Source organism: Salmo salar, chromosome 19 (genome assembly GCF_965601325.2).
Source record: "Salmo salar chromosome 19, fSalSal1, whole genome shotgun sequence".
NCBI lineage: Eukaryota > Metazoa > Chordata > Actinopteri > Salmoniformes > Salmonidae > Salmo > Salmo salar.
In genome coordinates this window covers 83,593,789-83,613,778 of record NC_138309.1, presented here as the reverse complement: position 1 = coordinate 83,613,778, position 19,990 = coordinate 83,593,789, and the positions used below count along the sequence as shown (strand labels likewise).

The 19,990-nt window shown below is 41.8% G+C and overlaps 1 protein-coding gene across 1 annotated transcript in view; it reads left to right on the top strand.

Moving 5' to 3' along the window:
- Window positions 1-700: 700 nt before the first annotated feature.
- LOC106579689 (V-set and transmembrane domain-containing protein 2A) overlaps window positions 701-19,990 on the top strand; it is a 32,462-nt gene continuing 13,172 nt past the window's right edge. Inside the window, exons 1-2 of the mRNA XM_014159822.3 lie at window positions 701-1,324; window positions 3,828-3,997. Coding sequence (XP_014015297.1) covers window positions 1,246-1,324; window positions 3,828-3,997 — 249 coding nt within the window. The 5' untranslated portion in view covers window positions 701-1,245. The remainder of the gene's footprint in view (window positions 1,325-3,827; window positions 3,998-19,990) is intronic.

Genomic DNA, 19,990 nt, shown 5'->3' with positions numbered 1-19,990 from the left:
TTAATAAACATGATCAGGACCTGCTCCAAACTTAAGCGACATAAGCATTTGCTTAGGGCCCCCAGCCACTTATAAAAAATAGTCTGGGTCTAGTTAGAATAGGTGCAAGTTCAACATTTGGTTGTGCATCAGCAGTTTTCTTTCTTATTATGTCAGTCCTTGACAGTCACTCAATTAGTCACGTCAGCTAACACTTTTTTAGATTGGTGAGTTAGTCTAGCCAGCTATCTGAACTTGTAGTAATCATGGCTGAATACTGACCGAGCACACAGGGCAAGTGCCCAGGGGGCCCCAAACTCCAGGGGGCCCCCATTGATGTTGTTAGTCACTCTCACTCAGAAATCATTAACATAATATGTCATGGCAACATTTGTAGATTTGCAGGAAATTAGCTTTAAAACAGATTTATTTATTTTTTTATCTACACCTCATGGTAAAATGGGTAGAATTCCAGGAAATTAGCTGTAAAATGTACATTTATTTCTCTGCCTTCATCAGAGGGGGCCACAAACAAATTTTTGCTCGCGAGGGGGGGGGGGGGGGGGGGGCAACCAAATCTCGCTTAGGGCCCTCAAAAGGCTAGAGCCGACCCTCAATGAGATGGACACACCTACATTCCATATGTAAATTCTTCATGCCACATACCACTTCAGAATCAGATACCATTTTGATGTGGTTTTGAGTGACAACCCACACAGTCTCTTAAATGATTTGGCATGTTTTGGTTGCTGAGAAAAGTGAGGAGCTATTTTGCTCTCTTCTCACACAAATCTCTCACACCAATCTTGTCATGAATGCTAAAATTATTACTAGCTTTCAAAATCGTCTGTAGGCTACTCCCGCTGCTATGCTTGATAATGACTTTTCTATATTACATATTTTTAAGTCTAGACTAGTGCAATTTGAAAGAATGTGGAAAACGGGCTTTGCAAAAGTGTAGAGGTGTGTACACCAAGCACACAATAGGGGAACTGCACACTGACGTTGCATGAACAGCCACGTACTGTACGGAGAGCAGAGAACAGAGACTATTATTTTACAACACCTTGTGCAGAGCGCGCAGTCACCAGTCTCTCTCTCTCTGCAAAGCTGACAACTTCAGTAGCCTTGCTATTGTTCCAGCATGTTACACATTCGCCATTCTGTGTCCAAGCATATCGGCCTGGCAACAGTTTAATTTGCTGAGCAGTTTTGGAAGATCGTTTTTTTTTTCTCTCTCGGCTGATGTGACATTATCCATCTGTGATGATGTGGACCTCTCAGGACTTTATTGGATTCGTTGTATTGTCTAGTTTATGTATACAATTTGGATTCTGCTTTGAAGGTAAGCTGAGACATATCGCCCTACAACACTTCTATCAATGTTAGTCTCTCTGGGCTTCTGGGTTAAAAACAATATATATCGCATTTGAATTCATGTTAAAAGTGCGTATAACTTCAAGATGCAGACATTAAATAATAAATATATTACGATTGACGTAACAAATGCAACATACTTCTGGGCTATAAAATAAATGCAGAAAAAGTACCTAGTTTTGATCCAATGTTGTCCAAATGAACAAAACGCAACTGTTGATTGCATAAAATGACACCTGGATATAATTTAGTAGTTTATAATACTATTATAATTAGTAGAACGTAAATGTTGGACTACCAGGCACAGGTTAATATCGTTGTAAGAATAACTTTGAAGAAAAACTGAGCGCGACATGCATTTAAAGTAACGGATATGCAGAAACAGTGTTGGATTGGCGTAGAACGAGCAGTAGTTGTTTTTTCAGCACCATGGACGGTTACCCTGTTGACATATCGGTGAGAGTTTGCATCTGTCCCTTTGTGGTTTCTCTCTACCTTTGGATCTCATCACACGAAATCTGACACATCTGCATTGGTATTGCCACTGCCTCCCTAGCCTGTATCCCTTGAAAATGATCAGAAAATGTTTTTTTTTTTTTTTTTAAGCGCAGTGTGTTTTGCGGGGGAAACTGTAGGCTACATTGAACGACAGTTATTGTGATGCTCAGAGTGTAACATGTTCCACACTTAAATATATATTCAGATAGGCTATGCTCTATAGGCTATACTATACTTGTCTTATTTAAATTACACTATGCACATTCATTTGAATTGTAGTTATTGGAGAGTGAATCTGGCAAATGTGTTGAGGTTAAATCACGTTTATCTCATATGTCCGTGCTTTGAGAAGGGGCTGATATATGTTATAAGGAATTATGTTATGATCAAGGTATGATACCCATCTCAGTGACAGTTCTAGACACATAGGAAGCCCCTTAATTTCAGATGATATAGTTCACTAATTCGATTAACCTACAGTTCCCTTACAAAATCGCATTACCATATGTGAAATAACTGTTTGTACATGTTGAGCTTAAATTTCACGTGAAACCATATTAAATTAAACCACCTTTTGACATTCGAGGAAAAAAAAACGTACAGTTGCACATGTGAAATTTGCAGTTCCACATGCTAAAAACGTTCGCATGAAAATCAGATATGCAGTTTCACGTGTGAAAATCTTTCTCATGTGAAAATGTCACTTTCACATGTTCAATTGCAATTTCACATGTGAAAATCAATCACATTTCAAAGTAAAATTTCCAGTTTCACATGTAAGGAAACATTCACGTGAAAATCTTAACTTTCACATGTGAAATTGTGGTGGTGAAATAGTGTTATTCTTCTCACACGTGACATGTTGCAGTAGTAATGTTTCAACATATGGAATTGCAAATTCTGTAATGTCATTCTGTAAAAAGGTCACTTAGCCTACCTGAGTATAATAATTCAAGTGCATTGAAAAATTGTTGGTCAGTGACCAGTGAAAAGAAGCCCAGTGAAAAGAACAGAGAAGCTAGAGTTCCGTGTCTCTTTATTACACCTGTTTAACATGTTAGAATTAGTGCTCTCAGAGTTAATCAGTGAACTCCAGTTAATATACTGAAAGCATCCTAAATACATGATCTATACAGCTATACTGCTGCAACAATGCCATATCAAAACAAGTTGACTTTGAGGTTAAACAAAAGTGTATTTATCAATTTATCTAATTTTGCTAACTGTTACTTTGAACAAAATCAAGACGTCAATTTTCTTGTAATGATTTTTTGTATAAAAAAAATCGTAAATTGCAGCTCAATATGAGCAAATTAGGAAATTCCGATAAATCGTGATTAATCACAGGAGGAAATCCTGCCATGAATTGGATAAACATTTTTTCATTGTTTGATAGTGTGAAAATGCACATGTGAAAGTGTAGAGGACATGAGTCGCTCATGGTCATGTGATCATGTGGCCCTGCATGCAAGGTCAGAGTTTGTGTTGGCCCTCTTGGTCTAATGGTCAAGACATCAGATTTTCCAGTGGGAGACCTGGCTTCTAATCCTGCCAGTTACAAAAGCACTCATGTAAAATATAATACGAGAAATGTTGGGAAACCACGTGTCTTAGTCGTGAATACGTGTCTGTTTTACCCATGTGACGTTTTATTTCCCATTTGATTTGTTAACATGTGAAACGTATGTGAAATGTCACATCTACGAAAACCACGTGTCTGACTGTGAAAATATATATATTTCCTTTCCTTTTTGAAAATTTTCACGTGATTCTTCACAGAGGTTTATCACGTGTTCTCTTGATCTGATTTTTTTTTCATGTTTTTTGTTGTTGTTGTTGTAAGGGTTTATTTACTGAACTACCATGTGCTGAAAGAAGTGCCTTACACTATGACAGGTTTGTTATATGTAGGCTGTAGTTGTTGAGAGATAGCGATTATACTGATTGTTTTTCTCTGTTTGTCTATCTTTCAGGAAAGTTTACGGATATCCCCTCCAATCTAACGGTAAAAGAAGGTCAAAACATTGAAATGGCGTGCGCCTTCCAGAGTGGAACCACGTCAGTTTACTTGGAGATTCAATGGTGGTTTATAAGAGCACCAGAAGAACCCAGCAACAGCGAGGAGGAGGATGATGACGAAGAGGTATGCACTTCACTTGTTCCAAATAAAAGGGGAAAGTCTCGGCCCTGCACATTGCAATCATGACTTCATAGTGGTGCAGTTTTGTATAATCCCATTCCGCACAGAAACCTCAGTGAATTCTCGCATGATTGGATTATCATTACCAAGAGCATAGCGCCCCATAGCCTTTTTAAAATCCCTAGATTATCCTGTAAAACTTACTGTAATAAACTTTGATAACAGATTGCCACAACATGCAGTGGTAAAATAATACTGGTCTGTTTAATCTCAGCCTGTCTTTACCAAGTTGATTTAACCAAGGGCTAATTTAAGTGACTTGCGTATGTAGTCTGAGGTATGAATGTAGCGCCATTCTGCCAGAGTTAAGAGAACTGATCATCATTTATCATTATAGGGCCCTCAGAGGCCATGCAGGAAAAAACTTTGCTGACACATTCTTGCAAATTGGCTCATTAAAGCCTGAACAGTGTACCGAGACCCTCCTCAACTGGCATTTGTAATGTATTTCTACACTGGATAGCTACTTATGACAGTTTTTCCTTACAAATAATGATCGGTTACTTTGTGTTTGTGTATTATTTTGCTCCCTCTATTGAAATGGCTGGTACATTTTAGGGGAGTTTGTCAGTTTGTCATCACAGACATCAAACAAGGAAATGTTTCCTTTGTTAAATGCTCGTCTTCCTCGCAGTGAAACCACAATGCAGAGAGAGAGGCTTGTTCTTGGATATCCACATGGCTTTAAAACAGTTATTACTTGTCCATTGTTGTCACCCATCATGCTGGCATTGCCAAGGCTTTGATCCGTTTGATCTATGACTCTTAGATGTCGGCTGAAGGAGCTGTTGGTGCTCACCACGCCATTGCTGCTCATGTGAACTAGTTATTTTCATGGTATTTGTTTGAAATGACAAGCAGTAGTTTTGTCCTGAGAGGAAAGGGTTTCGACAAAAAAACAAGCCAAGGATTCGTGAGGAGGACTATGAAAAGATGCTGAGGGGGAAAAAAAGTAGAGCTGAGAAAAAGAGTGGAATAGGATTCATAGTGAAACAGACATGCACAGGGTGCTGCAGGGTTCAGTCCATGACAACAACACAACAACTGAATCCCGCTTTAAAGGGCGGGCACGTCCACTATATCACAGTGGCATCACAGTGTTCGTTCTGTAGCTGTCCCGTGAGATAGAGTCCCAGTGACACTATCACGTGTAGTGGTTGACATTGTTGGAAGCTCTCTGCTTTGTTTGACAGGGCTAAAATGGTGGTCTATCCCTCTACTCATGCTGAAGAGGGGATTCATCTCTCCTCAAGGCTGGATCTATCGCTATCTGTTTAATCCACACGTCCGCAGAGTAAATCTTTACAATCCTCTTCGCTCGTAATTCTATTTGGTGTGGGATTAAGGGTTAATATAAGCAAAGGAAAATGTGATTTCTCTCTCAAGGTAACAGCCGTGTCTTCCTGGGTCATTGAAAAAGCCTAAACCCATTGATTGCCATTGTGTGCCACGGCCTCTCTCAACGAGATAAGATACTTTTCTGTTTTCCTCTCTGTTAAAGACAAAGTGTGAAAGTCACAGACATACAGAACGTGTCCTCAGTGAGACCTGTCAGCTTGTCAGGCTTGGATCGAGTAATGAAAGCACTTATTTCCTGTTTCAAAAGGAAACATACAATCCATAGCTGTACTCCAGCCTCTTGACCTGAAGCTACTATCTCCTTCACCGGCCATCGCTCCTACTGCCCCTCTGTCCTACTGCCCCATGAGCCTTGTACCCTGTCTGGCCCTCTGTCCTACTGCCCCATGAGCCTTGTACCCTGTCTGGCCCTCTGTCCTACTGCCCCATGAGCCTTGTACCCTGTCTGGCCCTCTGTCCTACTGCCCCATAAGCCTTGTACCCTGTCTGGCCCTCTGTCCTACTGCCCCATAAGCCTTGTACCCTGTCCGGCCCGCTGTCCTACTGCCCCATGAGCCTTGTACCCTGTCTGGCTCTCTGTCCTACTGCCCCATGAGCCTTGTACCCTGTCTGGCTCTCTGTCCTACTGCCCCATGAGCCTTGTACCCTGTCTGGCTCTCTGTCCTACTGCCCCATGAGCCTTCTACCCTGTCTGGCTCTCTGTCCTACTGCCCCATGAACCTTGTAGCCTGTCTGGCCCTCTGTCCTTAATACACAAAGTATTTGGACACCTACTTGTCTAACATCTCATTCCAAAATCATGGGCATTAGTATGGAGTTGGTCCCCCCTTTACTGCTTTATCAGCCTCCACACTGCTGTGCAAGCTTGCTACCATTCAGCCACAAGAGCATTAGTGAGTAGAGATTGTCATTGTATGCTGAAGCATTACGATTTCCTTTCACTGGAACTAAGGGGCCTAGCCTGAACCATGAAAAATTGCCCGAGACCATTATTCCTCCTCCGCAAAACTTGATGCATTCGGGCAAGTAGCGTTCTCCTGGCATCCGCCAAACCCAGATTTGTCCGTTGGACTGCCAGATGGTGAAGCGCGATTCATCACTCCAAAGAACGCATTTTCATTGCTCCAGAGTCCAATGGCCATGAGCTTTACACCACTCCAGCCGACGCTTGGCATTGCACATGGTGATCTTCAGCTTGTGTGCTGCTGTTTGGCCATGGAAACCCATTTCATGAAGCTCCCGACGAACAGTTCTTGTGCAGACGTTGCTTCCAGAGGCAGTTTAGAACTCGGTAGTGTGTGTTGCAACCGATGACCGATGATTTTTGCGAGCTATTTGCTTCAACACTCCCTTTCTGTGCGCTTGTGTGGCCTACCACTTAGCGGCTGAGCCGTTGTTGCTCCTAGACGTTTCCATTTCACAATAACAGCGCTTACAGTTGACTGGGACAGCAATAGCAGGGCAGACATTTTACAATCTTAATTGTTGGAAAGGTGGCATCCTATGACGGTGCCACAATGAATGTCACTGAGCATTTCATTAAGGTCATTCTACTGCCAATGTGCGTGTATGGAGATTACATGGCTGTGTGCTTGATTTTATAAACCTGTCAGCAAAAGGTGTGGTTGAAATAGCAGAATCCACTAGTTTGAAGGGTTGTCCACATAATGTGATAACATTCAGAGGCAATACAATGCACAGCCTCCCATCGACGCCGGTCTCATTATGAGACAGACACACAGCTCTAATGGATAGAATGTTTCCAGGATCACATGACCAAGATGTCAGTGGTGGGGAACATGTAGTATTATAAAGTAATCATTTGGTGAGTTTTTATATTTGTCCTGTTTGAAAATGTGCTTCTTTCCATATCCCAACTCCCACTGAGAATGGGGTCATGGCCAGCCTTTATCAGTTGCAACTGTGGAGCAATTAGGATGAAGTGCTTTGCTTTAAGGGCACATCGACAGATTTTTCACTTTGTCGGCTCGGCGATTCAAACTAGCAGCTTTCGGGTTACTTGTCACGGTCGTGTGGAGAGACGGACCAAGGTGCAGCGTGATTAAAGTTCCACATCTTTTAATAAAGCGAAACTTCCAAACAAAACAAGAAACAAACAACGAACCGTGACATCAGAGGTGCTACGTGCACTAACTCAAAACAATATCCCACAAACACAGGTGGAAAAACAGCTACCTAAATATGATCCCCAATTAGAGGCAACGATTACCAGCTGCCTCTAATTGGGAACCATACAAAACACCAACATAGAACATTTACATTACATTTTAGGCATTTAGCAGACGCTCTTATCCAGAGCAACTTACAGTAGTGAATGCATACATTTCATTTCATGCATTTTTTGCACTGGCCCCCCGTGGGAATCAAACCCACAACCCTGGCGTTGCACACACCATGCTGGCATTGCAAACACCATGCTCTACCAACTGAGCCACAGGGAAGCTGTGTATAGAAAATATAAACTAGAACACCCCCTAGTCACGCCCTGACCTACTACACCATAGAGAACCAAGGGCTCTCTATGGTCAGGGCGTGACATTACTGGCCCAATGTTCTAACCGCTAGGCTGCCTGCCTGGCCATAGTGCATATAGGTTATGTCCTGCTTTCTATCCGCTTGTGGCTTGTCTTTTTCCCTGCTGCTTCAACCTAATGTTCTGTATTCCATCAGCTTGTCTTTTTCCCTGCTGCTTCAACCTAATGTTCTGTATTCCATCAGCTTGTCTTTTTCCCTGCTGCTTCAACCTAATGTTCTGTATTCCATCAGCTTGTCTTTTTCCCTGCTGCTTCAACCTAATGTTCTGTATTCCATCAGCTTGTCTTTTTCCCTGCTGCTTCAACCTAATGTTCTGTATTCCATCAGCTTGTCTTTTTCCCTGCTGCTTCAACCTAATGTTCTGTATTCCATCAGCTTGTCTTTTTCCCTGCTGCTTCAACCTAATGTTCTGTATTCCATCATCTTGTCTTTTTCCCTGCTGCTTCAACCTAATGTTCTGTATTCCATCAGCTTGTCTTTTTCCCTGCTGCTTCAACCTAATGTTCTGTATTCCATCAGCTTGTCTTTTTCCCTGCTGCTTCAACCTAATGTCCTGTATTCCATCAGCTTGTCTTTTTCACCGGCTGCTTCAACCTAATGTCCTGTATTCAATCCGCTTGTCTTTTTCCCTGCTGCTTCAATCTAATGTCCTGTATTCCATCAGCTTGTCTTTTTCCCTGCTGCTTCAACCTAATGTCCTGTATTCAAGCCGCTTGTCTTTTTCCCTGCTGCTTCAACCTAATGTCCTGTATTCCATCAGCTTGTCTTTTTCCCTGCTGCTTCAACCTAATGTTCTGTATTCCATCAGCTTGTCTTTTTCCCTGCTGCTTCAACCTAATGTCCTGTATTCCATCAGCTTGTCTTTTTCCCTGCTGCTTCAATCTAATGTCCTGTATTCCATCAGCTTGTCTTTTTTCATGTTACTTCAACCTAATGTCCTGTATTCCATCAGCTTGTCTTTTTCCCTGTTACTTCAACCTAATGTCCTGTATTCCATCAGCTTGTCTTTTTCCCTGTTACTTCAACCTAATGTCCTGTATTCCATCAGCTTGTCTTTTTTTCCTGTTACTTCAACCTAATGGAAAGCCCTTATTACAGTGTGCCAATAACATTACTGATTTCTCATTTGGAATGACTCAATTATTGGGCCATGAGTGACTTTGGTAGGAGACAATTAATTTGAAGGGAAGCTTGATAAAGAGATGGGTGAGAGAACATGGAGACGTTATGGAGCGATAAGTTTGCAAGGGCTCCTGGGAAATAACAAGAGCCACACGCTGTGGGATGGTTCTTGCTAAGTATAATCATTATTCGACCAATGAGTCAATGATGGGGGGGGGGGGGCATTGCAGGTAATCATTGCAAAATGTCCTCCAAAAGATTAATCTAAACAGAGGCTTTCAACACAGAGTTCCATTAGATACTTATCCTCATGGCTAGTGTGGTCCCAATTGGTGTTGCGAAGCTTACGGATACTTTAAAAATACTTTGCTACAACTATTGTACTGTAATCATTTCCTCTCAGTACTTTTTTTGTTGTCAACATGACACAATTTCATCTTTCACTCAGGGCCCCTCGGGCGGGCCTTGTGAGCCACTGGGGGGATCACAGGAACTAACTAGTGTGACAGACAGTCCAAGAGTGTGAGGACGTCTCCTGTGTAAACCTGCCATGTGTTAGGCCAGATTAATTAGACCACCTAGAGGTGCCATTGGGCAAGTTAGAGGATATAACAGCCATCTTGTTTTCAACATCCCTTCAGAAAATCCCCTGCAGAAACTCAGTGCTCATATCAATGGGTATGCTTATTGAGTGCCATATGCATTGGTTGCATGGCTCTGAGCAGTGTCCTAGGGGCTTTGGTCCAAAGACGCCAAACAGAGGTGATTTGTAGGAAGAAATATAACTAAGACAAGCTTGTAGAGCAGCACAGAGAGGGATGTCTCCTGGCTTTACGGACATATTTGGTCAGAAAGGAGAAAGACAATTTTCCAAGCACGAGGCACCTCTGTCTAAACATGAGCTCGAGAGAGAAGGCGTTGTCTGGCATGCACAGCCAGCATCCTCCAATTCAATGTACTGGATCAAAACACAATCTCACTTTTTTGGAAGAGATTGGGCACAGTCAGAGAATGACTAGCAATTGATCCACCAACTCAACGGGAGACGAAAGGAAGGGGGAAACATTGGCTGCAGGTGTATTCATGTGTGTGTGTGTGTGTGTGTGCGTGTGTGTTTGTGTGTGTGTACACTCATACGTGACTAACTGATGTTGTTGAGCCGTTGGATCTGACATGACAAGTGACGCAAAGTTGCAAGCATCACTACAACACATATTGTTCAAGGGACAACACAAACGCCTTATCCTTTTGAGTTCCAGAGATGATTTAATCCGACAAAGACAAGAACCCCTGCAGTTATGTGACATTCTGCTCGTGACCCCCTTATGGCCATTTGAAACATCAGCGACACTCGAACTATGTTTCTCCCTCAGATCCAGATTGTCTACAGGGATAGAAAGCACAGGCAGGAATGGGCTTATATGTATCGCATAGGGACAGGAAATTAAACACGGATTTAGATGATTGGCTGCCCAGGATACTGGGTTCCAGGGAGGATTACAGGGAGAAGGAAAAAATGGAGGTTTACAGTTATATAGGTTCCAGAACTGCAGTGTGACAGAATCACAATGAGAATCGATGCGCGAGGAGATGTGTTTTTTTGTCCACTGCATTGATCAATATTTAAGCAAGTATCCTTCTGATATGACATGCTTTTTCAAATGGCTAGTTCTGTACATTCATACGGCTTTGAGATGTCAGTCATAAGTCTGCTTCGAAAGGACATCTTGATATACACTGAATGTACAAAATATTAAGAACACCTTTGCAATATTGACTTGCATCCCCCCCTCAGCCTGAATTCATCGGGGCTTGGACTCTGCAAGGTGTCGAAAGCGTTCCACAGAGATGCTGACCCATGTTGACTTCAACGCTTCCCACAGTTGTGTCAAGTTGGCTGGATGTCCTTTGGGTGGGGGACCATTCTTGACACATACGGGAAACTGAGTGTGAAAACCCAGCAGTGTTGCAGTTCTTGACACAAACCGGTGTGCCTGGCACCTACTACCATACCCTGTTCAAAAGCACTTAAATCTTGCCCATACATTCTCTGAATGGTACACATACAGAATCCATGTCTCAATTGTCTGAAGGTTTAAAAATCCTTCTTTAACCTGTCTCCTCCCCCTTCATCTACACTGATTGAAGTGGATTTAACAAAGTGACATCAATAAGGGGTCATAATTTTTTTTAAACCTGGATTCACCTGGTCATTCTGTCATGGAAAGTGCAGGTGTTCCTACGTAAGTGCCCTTTTGCTGGTCTTTATTGTAACTTTTAATAATATATTAAAAGTCTTGTGGAACATTTCTAAGAATAGTATTAAATTGAATTATGTAGATTAAACACTGAGCAGTAGCCTTTAGCCTATAACAACCGGCGGTCTCCTTACTTGAGGAAAGTGTTGTAGGCACCTGACCTAAATGTATTTGTTACCTCGTGCCGAGAGGAAAATCTAAAGGGATTAGTCCAGTTTTATTGCAATGACATTATTGGGGGGGGAAGTTATTAATCATGAGGCCTTTCTGCAGTAGGAGATCTAAAAGTGAAGTAGGGGTAAGTACCCCTTTGAGTGGTGTTCTAAGATCAGTTTGTCTTTTTAGATTATAATGAGTCCTATAACATTCACAAGGGGGACCTGATCCTAGATCAGCTCTCCTACTCTGAGATGCTTCAGGAATACGGCCCAGCAGTTGTCCCCCTACTGAGAGATTGTAGTGATATCTCCACTTCAAGGTGTGACCCACTGTGGTCCAGTGGTATCAGGCTGGCTGCTCCACAACTGTAATGGGATAAATGAAGAGCCCATTGTGGAGTTTTCCAGATGAATCTCGTGGACGTCTGACAGAAGCGTCAAATAGGTGAGTGTCTGCATATGAAAGTGGTTGATTAGATTAAACGTGACCAATCCCCTTGATGTGTGGGACGACATTGACCTTGCCACTGTGCCAGCCTCCCTCTTCAACACTCCCAGACCCCTCTCTCTCTCTCTCTCTCTCTCTCTCTATATATATATATATCTCGCTCTCTCACTCTGTCTCTCTCTCTGGGGGGAAGGATGCAGGGAAGGATGGAGGGATGGAGGGAGGGAGAAAAAGAGGGAGGGAGAGGGAGGCAGGAAGCAAGGGAGAGCAAGACAGAGAGGGAGGGAAGCAGGGAGAGTGAGAGAGAGAGAGATAGAGAGAGAGAGAGAGGGGGCTCCTGTATTCTGAGATAATGCAGCTGTCACACAGTTTTGATTCAGAGCATCGATTCATTCTTTAATTGCTTAGCGGATATTGGTTTGGGGGATATCACAGTAATGTATGGTCTAGCGGAACAGTATGGCACTGATCACACTGTGATATGTAATCATATGTTGTCGCTGCCAATAATCCTCGTATTAGTTGTGCCCTCAATTGTTTAGGTCAGATCTCAACAAACGCCCATTTCCTGACTTCCTTGGTATACTTTGTTAAGTCAAAAATGTGATTGTCTGTGCCTTGTTAATGCGTATGACTCACACCTGTACTGACTTAACTCTAATGGACAGGATGCAGGGCACACGCTGAACATAACAGCTATCAGCGACTGGATCATTGTGTCCTTTGTGATGAACAGGAAACGTCCAAGATAATAAATACTTAGCTGAGCTTGGACTGGAGGGTTACACAGGTCAAAACTCAATTCACATCCCCTCTGACAGTCCCTCCACCTTGACTGACTCACATCAGACTGTACTGTGTTGCTACGCACCTGTAACCACGCTGCCAACCAGGTTACCATGGTAAATGTAGTCAGAAATCGCCTAGATGAAACTGCAGTTAGTTGTTATGAGCTTCCTGCTTAACAGTTGGACTCATATTGAGTGCAATTTTCCATGGTGGCTTTGGAGATGAGCGAGCAACAAGAGTTTGGAATTAAGCGTCTAATTAGGACTCCCAGGGAAAATGTATTTACTGACGGATCATGACCGAGACACCAATTTTGATATCAAGCATTTCAAGGGTACGCGGCCTCGTTTTGTGACAAGCATTTTAAGTCTGACAGAGAAAAAGGGTAAAAAAAAACGTATTCAGCAGAAAAAGTTTCTCAGTGATGGAACGTAGCAGTGGTGGATAAAGTACCCAAATTCATACTTGAGTAAAAGTAAAGATACCTTAATAGAAAATTACTCAAGTAAAAGTTAAAAGACACCCAGTAAAATACTACTTGAGTAAAAGTCTAAAAGTATTTGGTTTTAATTATACTGAAAGAAAAATTCTACCACATACTAGTATGTTGTGGTGTTTGTTTCATTCCTCCATTATTGACAATCAACTTTTCATGTAACTTTAAAAAAATAGAAATCATCCGTTTATGATGCATTTTGCATCATATGATGTAAAATGCATCATAAGGGGAGGATTTCTGTATTTTGAAAGTTACATATCTTGAAAACTTGATTGCTCGCAAGCAAAACATTTTGGGACTGTGTCAACAATAGACTCATTTTTCTTTAAGTGTCAAAAGTAAATGTAATTGCTAAAATATACTTAAGTATCAAAAGTAAAAGTATTAATAATTTAATATTCCTTATATTAAGCAAACCAGAAAGCACGATTGTTCTTTAATTTTTATTTTTTTTACAGATAGCCAGGGGCACACTCCAACACTCATACATAATTTACGAACAAAGCATTTGTGTTTACTGAGTCCGCCAGATCAGATGCAGTAGGGATGACCAGGGATGATCTCTGTTTAGTGAGTCCTCAATATCAGAGGCAGTAGGAATGACCAGGGATGTTCTCTGTTTAGTGAGTCTACCAGATCAGAGGCAGTAGGGATGACCAGGGATGTTCTCTGTTTAGAGAGTCCTCCAGATCAGAGGCAGTAGGGAGGACCAGGGATGTTCTCTGTTTAGTGAGTCCTCCAGATCAGAGGCAGTAGGGAGGACCAGGGATGTTCTCTGTTTAGTGAGTCCTCCAGATCAGAGACAGTAGGGATGACCAGGGATGTTCTCTGTTTAGTGAGTCCTCCAGATCAGAGACAGTAGGGATGACCAGGGATGTTCTCTGTTTAGTGAGTCCTCCAGATCAGAGGCAGTAGGGAGGACCAGGGATGTTCTCTGTTTAGTGAGTCCTCCAGATCAGAGGCAGTAGGGATGATCAGGGATGTTCTCTGTTTAGTGAGTCCTCCAGATCAGAGACAGGGGATGACCAGGGATGTTCTCTGTTTAGTGAGTCCTCCAGATCAGAGGCAGTAGAATGGGAGGACCAGGGATGTTCTCTGTTTAGTGAGTCCTCCAGATCAGAAGCAGTAGGGAGGACCAGGGATGTTCTGTTGATAAGTGTGTGAATTGTACCCTTTTCCTGTCCTGCTAAGCATTCAAAATGTAACAAGTACTTTGGGTTTCAGGGAAAGTATATGGAGTAAAACGTATATTATTTTCTTTAGGAATGTAGTGAAGTAAAAGTAAACATTTTCTAAACTATAAATAGTAAACTAAAGTACAGATACCTCAAAAAACGACTTATTAAGTAGTACTTTAATTATTTTTGACACTGGCCGTCCGGGCTAGTAGACTACAATTTCTACTAGCCCAGGTCTGCTACACGAAAATGGAAAAGGCATCTCGGACTAGTTTGGCACATTTTCTTGTAACTGAAAATTACTATCCTTGGGCTAGTGCAGTGGTATTCAAAGTCGGGGTCACGACCCCTAGTGGGGTCACAGGGTAACTGTAAAATATTGGGAACTAACAGTGAAGAGTAATGATTTTGGTATGGGATAATATACAAACCTTTTTCAGAAAGATAATTAGAAAAATAAAATGTTATTGATTAAGTGTATTTTTAATTTATTTATGTTCATAAAATATGAAAATGCAATGAAATGAATTGAAGGTTATTTGTTTGATATAAAAATCTAACTTTACCAATTTTTAACATCAAATCAAATGTTATTGGTCACATACACATTTTTTTGCATTTGTTCCTAGCTCCAACATTGCAGTAGTATATAACAATTCACAACAATACACACAAATCTAAAAGTAGAACAATGGAATTAAGAAATATATAAATATTACGATGAGCAATGTCGGAGAGGCATTGACTAGAATACAGTAGAATAGAATACAGTATATACATATGAGATGAGTAAAGTAGTATGTAAACAATATTAAAGTGACTAGTGTTCCATTATTAAAGTGGCCAGTGATCCCATTTCCATGTATATAGGGCAGCAGCCTCTAAGGTGCAGGGTGGAGTAACCAGGTGGAAGCCAGCTAGTGATGGCTATTTAACAGTCTGATGGCCTTGAGATAGAAGCTGTTTTTCAGTCTCTCGGTCCCAGCTTTAATGTACCTGTACTGACCTCACCTTCTGGATGATTTGATTTGATAGCGGGGTGAACAGGCAGTGGCTCAGGTGTTCAAACACTCCAATCAGCTGGTCTGCGCATGCTCTGAGGATGCGGCTTGGGATGCAGTCTGGGCCGGTAGCCTTGCGAGGGTTAACACTCTTAAATGTCTTACTCACGTCGGCCCTGTGCTAGCCTAATTTCCACCGCTGCTGCTTCGTCACTTAAATTTTCTCTGCCTTGGGAAGTTGTAGTGTTTTTGTTTGCTCAACAGACATACATCAAGACCATACTGTATCTGTTCACAAGGACACAATTGGGGTTTTCTTAGCTGTCTGAAATGCAGGGTCAATGTCAGAGCAAAATAAATATCTACTTTGGAGAAGAAATCTTGGGTTTCCTTGCTCTCAGGTGAGAGAAGAGAGAAACCACTTTCGGTGAGTGAAACAAGTCATTTCAGGCTGTCTATCATAGAGCAGACCAGCTATCTATATATTTGAGGGCTAGAGGTATCAATCATCCATGCACCCCTGCTGCTCTTACTGACAATATGTTGCCTCAAGACCATTACGTTGAGAGATATGGTGACAGGTTATGGCATGTTGTTGTGTAATGGATTTTTACACATTCTAAACTCAGCAAAAAAAGAAACATCCTCTCGCTGTCAGCTGCTTCTATTTTCAGGAAAATTAACATGTGTAAATATTTCTATGAACATAACAACATTCAATAACTGAGACATAAACTGAACAAGTTCCACAGACATGTGACTAACAGAAATAGAATAATGTGTCCCTGAACAAAGGGGGGGTCAAAATCAAAAGCAACAGTCAGTATCTAATGTGGCCACCCGCTGCATTAAGTACTGCAGTGCATCTCCTCCTCATGGACTGCACCAGATTTGCCAGTTCTTGCTGTGAGATGTTACCCCACTCTTCCACCAAGGCACCTGCAAGTTACCGGACCTTTCAGGGGGGAATGGCATGCTGGAGGGTCATGGCAGGATGAGCCTGCAGGAAGGGTACCACATGAGGGAGGAGGATGTCTTCCCTGTTACGCACAGCGTTGAGATTGCCTGCAATGACAACAAGCTCAGTCCGATGATGCTGTTACTCACCACCCCAGACCATGACGGACCCTCCACCTCCAAATCGATCTCGCTCCAGAGTACAGGCCTCGGTGTAACGCTCATTCCTTCGGCGATAAACGCGAATCCGACCATCACCCCTGGTGAGACAAAACCGCAACTCGTCAGTGAAGAGCAATTTTTGCCAGTCCTGTCTGGTCCAGCGATGGTGGATTTGTGCCCATAGCCCCGTTGTTGCCGGTGATGTCTGGTGAGGACCTGCCTTACAACAGGCCTACAAGCCCTCAGTCCAGCCTCTCTCAGCCTATTGCGGACAGTCTGAGCACTGATGGAGGGATTGTGCGTTCCTGGTGTAACTCGGGCAGTTGTTGTTGCCATCCTGTACCTGCCCCGCAGGTGTGATGTTCGGATGTACCAATCCTGTGCAGGTGTTGTTACACATGGTCTGCCACTACAAGGACGATCAGCTGTCCGTCCTGTCTCCCTGTAGTGCTGTCTTAGGCGTCTCACAGTACGGACATTGCAATTTATTGCCCTGGCCACATCTGCAGTCCTCATGTCTCCTTGCAGCATGCCTAAGGCACGTTCACGCAGATGAGCAGGGACTCTGGGCATCTTTCTTTTGGTGTTTTTCAGAGTCAGTAGAAAGGCCTCTTTAGTGTCCTAAGTTTTCATAACTGTGACCTTAATTGCCTACCGTCTGTAAGGTGTTAGTGTCTTAACGACCGTTCCACAGGTGCATGTTCATTAATTGTTTATGGTTCATTGAACAAGCATGGGAAACAGTGTTTAAACCCTTTACAATGAAGATCTGTGAAGCTATTTGGATTTTTACAAATTATCTTTGAAAGACAGTGTCCTGAAAAAGGGACGTTTGTTTTTTTGCTGAGTTTATATGTGGATATACCCCACTCATTGGTTGGCTTTACATGAAACAAAACAGTGGAAGTGACAGGATACAGCATGTGTTATTGGTATCGTTGAGGGAAATGGGTGTATTTGTTTCCAGCTGGAATCTCTTCAATTTGATTACATTCAATATGATTGTATCAATCCCTTCGAGGGGAGTTTGTAATGAAAATGATTATTATCAGTCCAGGAAATATACTTTAGTAATTAGTGTACTTTTATTATATTGGATTGCTTGTTTCTCATCATTGGTAAGGCTCTGTTATTATTGGATGTTTGAGGCAACAGCCTTTTTTTTACTGGTATGTTATGACCATGTATTCACTGAGTGTACACAACATGGGAGCACCTGCACCGGTTTGAGTGTGTCGAGAACTGTAATGCTGCTGGGATTCTCTCTCTCTCTCTCTGTCTCTCTCTCTCTCCTCTCTTGCCTAAAAGGGGTCTGTTGCATTGAGAATCAAATGAATCCTAAAAAAATGAATCCTAAAAAAATGAATCCTAAAAAAAACAACGATATTATGTTATCACAAGATCTGTCATCCGCCAATGATTTTGACTTAAATACCTCAAGATGTTTTTAATGGTTGATTGATGTGCTAATTTACTTCCATCCAATTGGATAAAGTGATTCTTATTAGACTGTGCATATTAAAGTTAGCTTCATAATTACAGTGATTATTCAACATGAATGTGAATAATGTATTGTTTTGTTTTATAAACACTAAGTGCGTTTCCATGCGTAGCCACTTCTTGCCCAGAGACATTAACAACATCAGTGAAGAGATCTATAGTATATAGAAAAGGTAGAAAAAGTTTTCTTTCAACATCTCTCCATGGAAATATGGAGGTGTTCTGTAAGTTATTTTGTAAGTTGTTGGTCTTCCTGATATTAGTTCCTTGAACTATCTTTCTGATTGCTTACTTTCATTTCCTGTCTTTTACTCCACTGTGAGTCATAACTCACAGCCTCTGCCGATTCTGAAAGGCCAATGCTTTTCTACAACATGCATTTTTCCTAAACATTTCAACAGAGATGGCATTGATGGTAGAGGATGTTCGTGCTGCGTCCTTGGAACTGTACTGTTGTGTCTCACCTTCACCATGTTTCTCAGAATATCTCTGATGAACAAGAAGAGGAAAAGAGGGGAAGGAAGTCACAATTAAACTATTTATTCAGCGAAAGAATGCAAAAAAACCGATTGTTTTTTGCAAAAAGGGATTTGAAATATTTAATTTACTGTGAACCAGTTTCACGTTGAAAATAGGATGTGATGTGCATCAGATGTGATTGTCAAACCCCCTTCATGAACCTTGATTAATTAATGTATTCCCATGGTACTTTTTCATTCAATTCTCATAATGATTCTACTGTATTAAACATGCTTCAGTTGTTTTCCACAGCACTTCACCATTTTTCATAATAGCCTACTTTACATTGACATTTCATATTGTCTGCCTCTGTCTCAGTCTCCTCATTTGTAACATGCCAGCTCTTCCTTTCCTCTGTGTCAGAGAGGGATAGGACTGTCAGCCTGAAAATAAAACTGCCCAATCAATTGACTTCCAATATTCTCCAGTAAACATTTGTTTAAGTTAACCTACAGCTATCTCTTTTTGAGACATTGTGTCCCATTCTCTGTTCGTACGTTGACATGTTCCTTGTCAGTAGTTTGTTGTGTGTTGGGTGTGTGTGTGGGGAGTGATCTATGATGGCACTAACAAGAGGATAACTCAACATCTGTGGGGATCATCAAAGATTGGAGAAATTTCTCTGTACCTCCACTTGTATGGGAACTGATTGGACTTCTATATGATGGCATTGCTGATTGGACTGAGAGGTTTGATGATATACTTGAAACACCACCATGGTCTCATGCTTCACTTATATAGTTGCCAAGGTGGTGTGGAGCTAGAGGAGACTAGGGAGCCACAAGTGGCTTTGAAGCCATTTTTAGAAACTCTTTAAACGGAATCTTGTCTTCTGTTTCCACACTGGGAGCGTCTGAAGGGCTGAGTAGGAGTTTCCTCCTCTTGTTTGTTTTTATCACATTTACTTGTGTGCCCTGTAAACAGCCCTGAAATGCTCAGATTGTTACTTTACACTATTTATCTCAAAGTTACTCATTTCACAAGTCCTGTGCAGTGATATTTTACATATTTAACCAGGCAAGTCAGATAAAAACAACATCTTATTTACAATGGCAGCCTACTGGGAACAGTGGGCTAACTGCCTTGTTTAGGGGAGGAACAACATATTTTTTACCTTGTCAGCTCAGGGATTTGATTCAGCAACCTTTTGGTTCCTGGCCCAATGCTCTAACCACTAGGCTACCTGCCAACCCTTGAGTTTGTCTCAAATGGAAAGAGGTGATAACTTATACAGATTTAATGCAAACAGTACACCAAAAATGTATGAAATGCGATCACGTACAGCAGTATTTTCAAAAACTCATTTTAAATTACATTTTGTTCTGTCAGTTAAAACCTATGTACACTTGGAGGGCTGTTTAGCCGACTGAAGCCGAGTCCTACACTTTCTTTCATATTGGGAGATGCTGCAGTTCATCTATTGTACATGT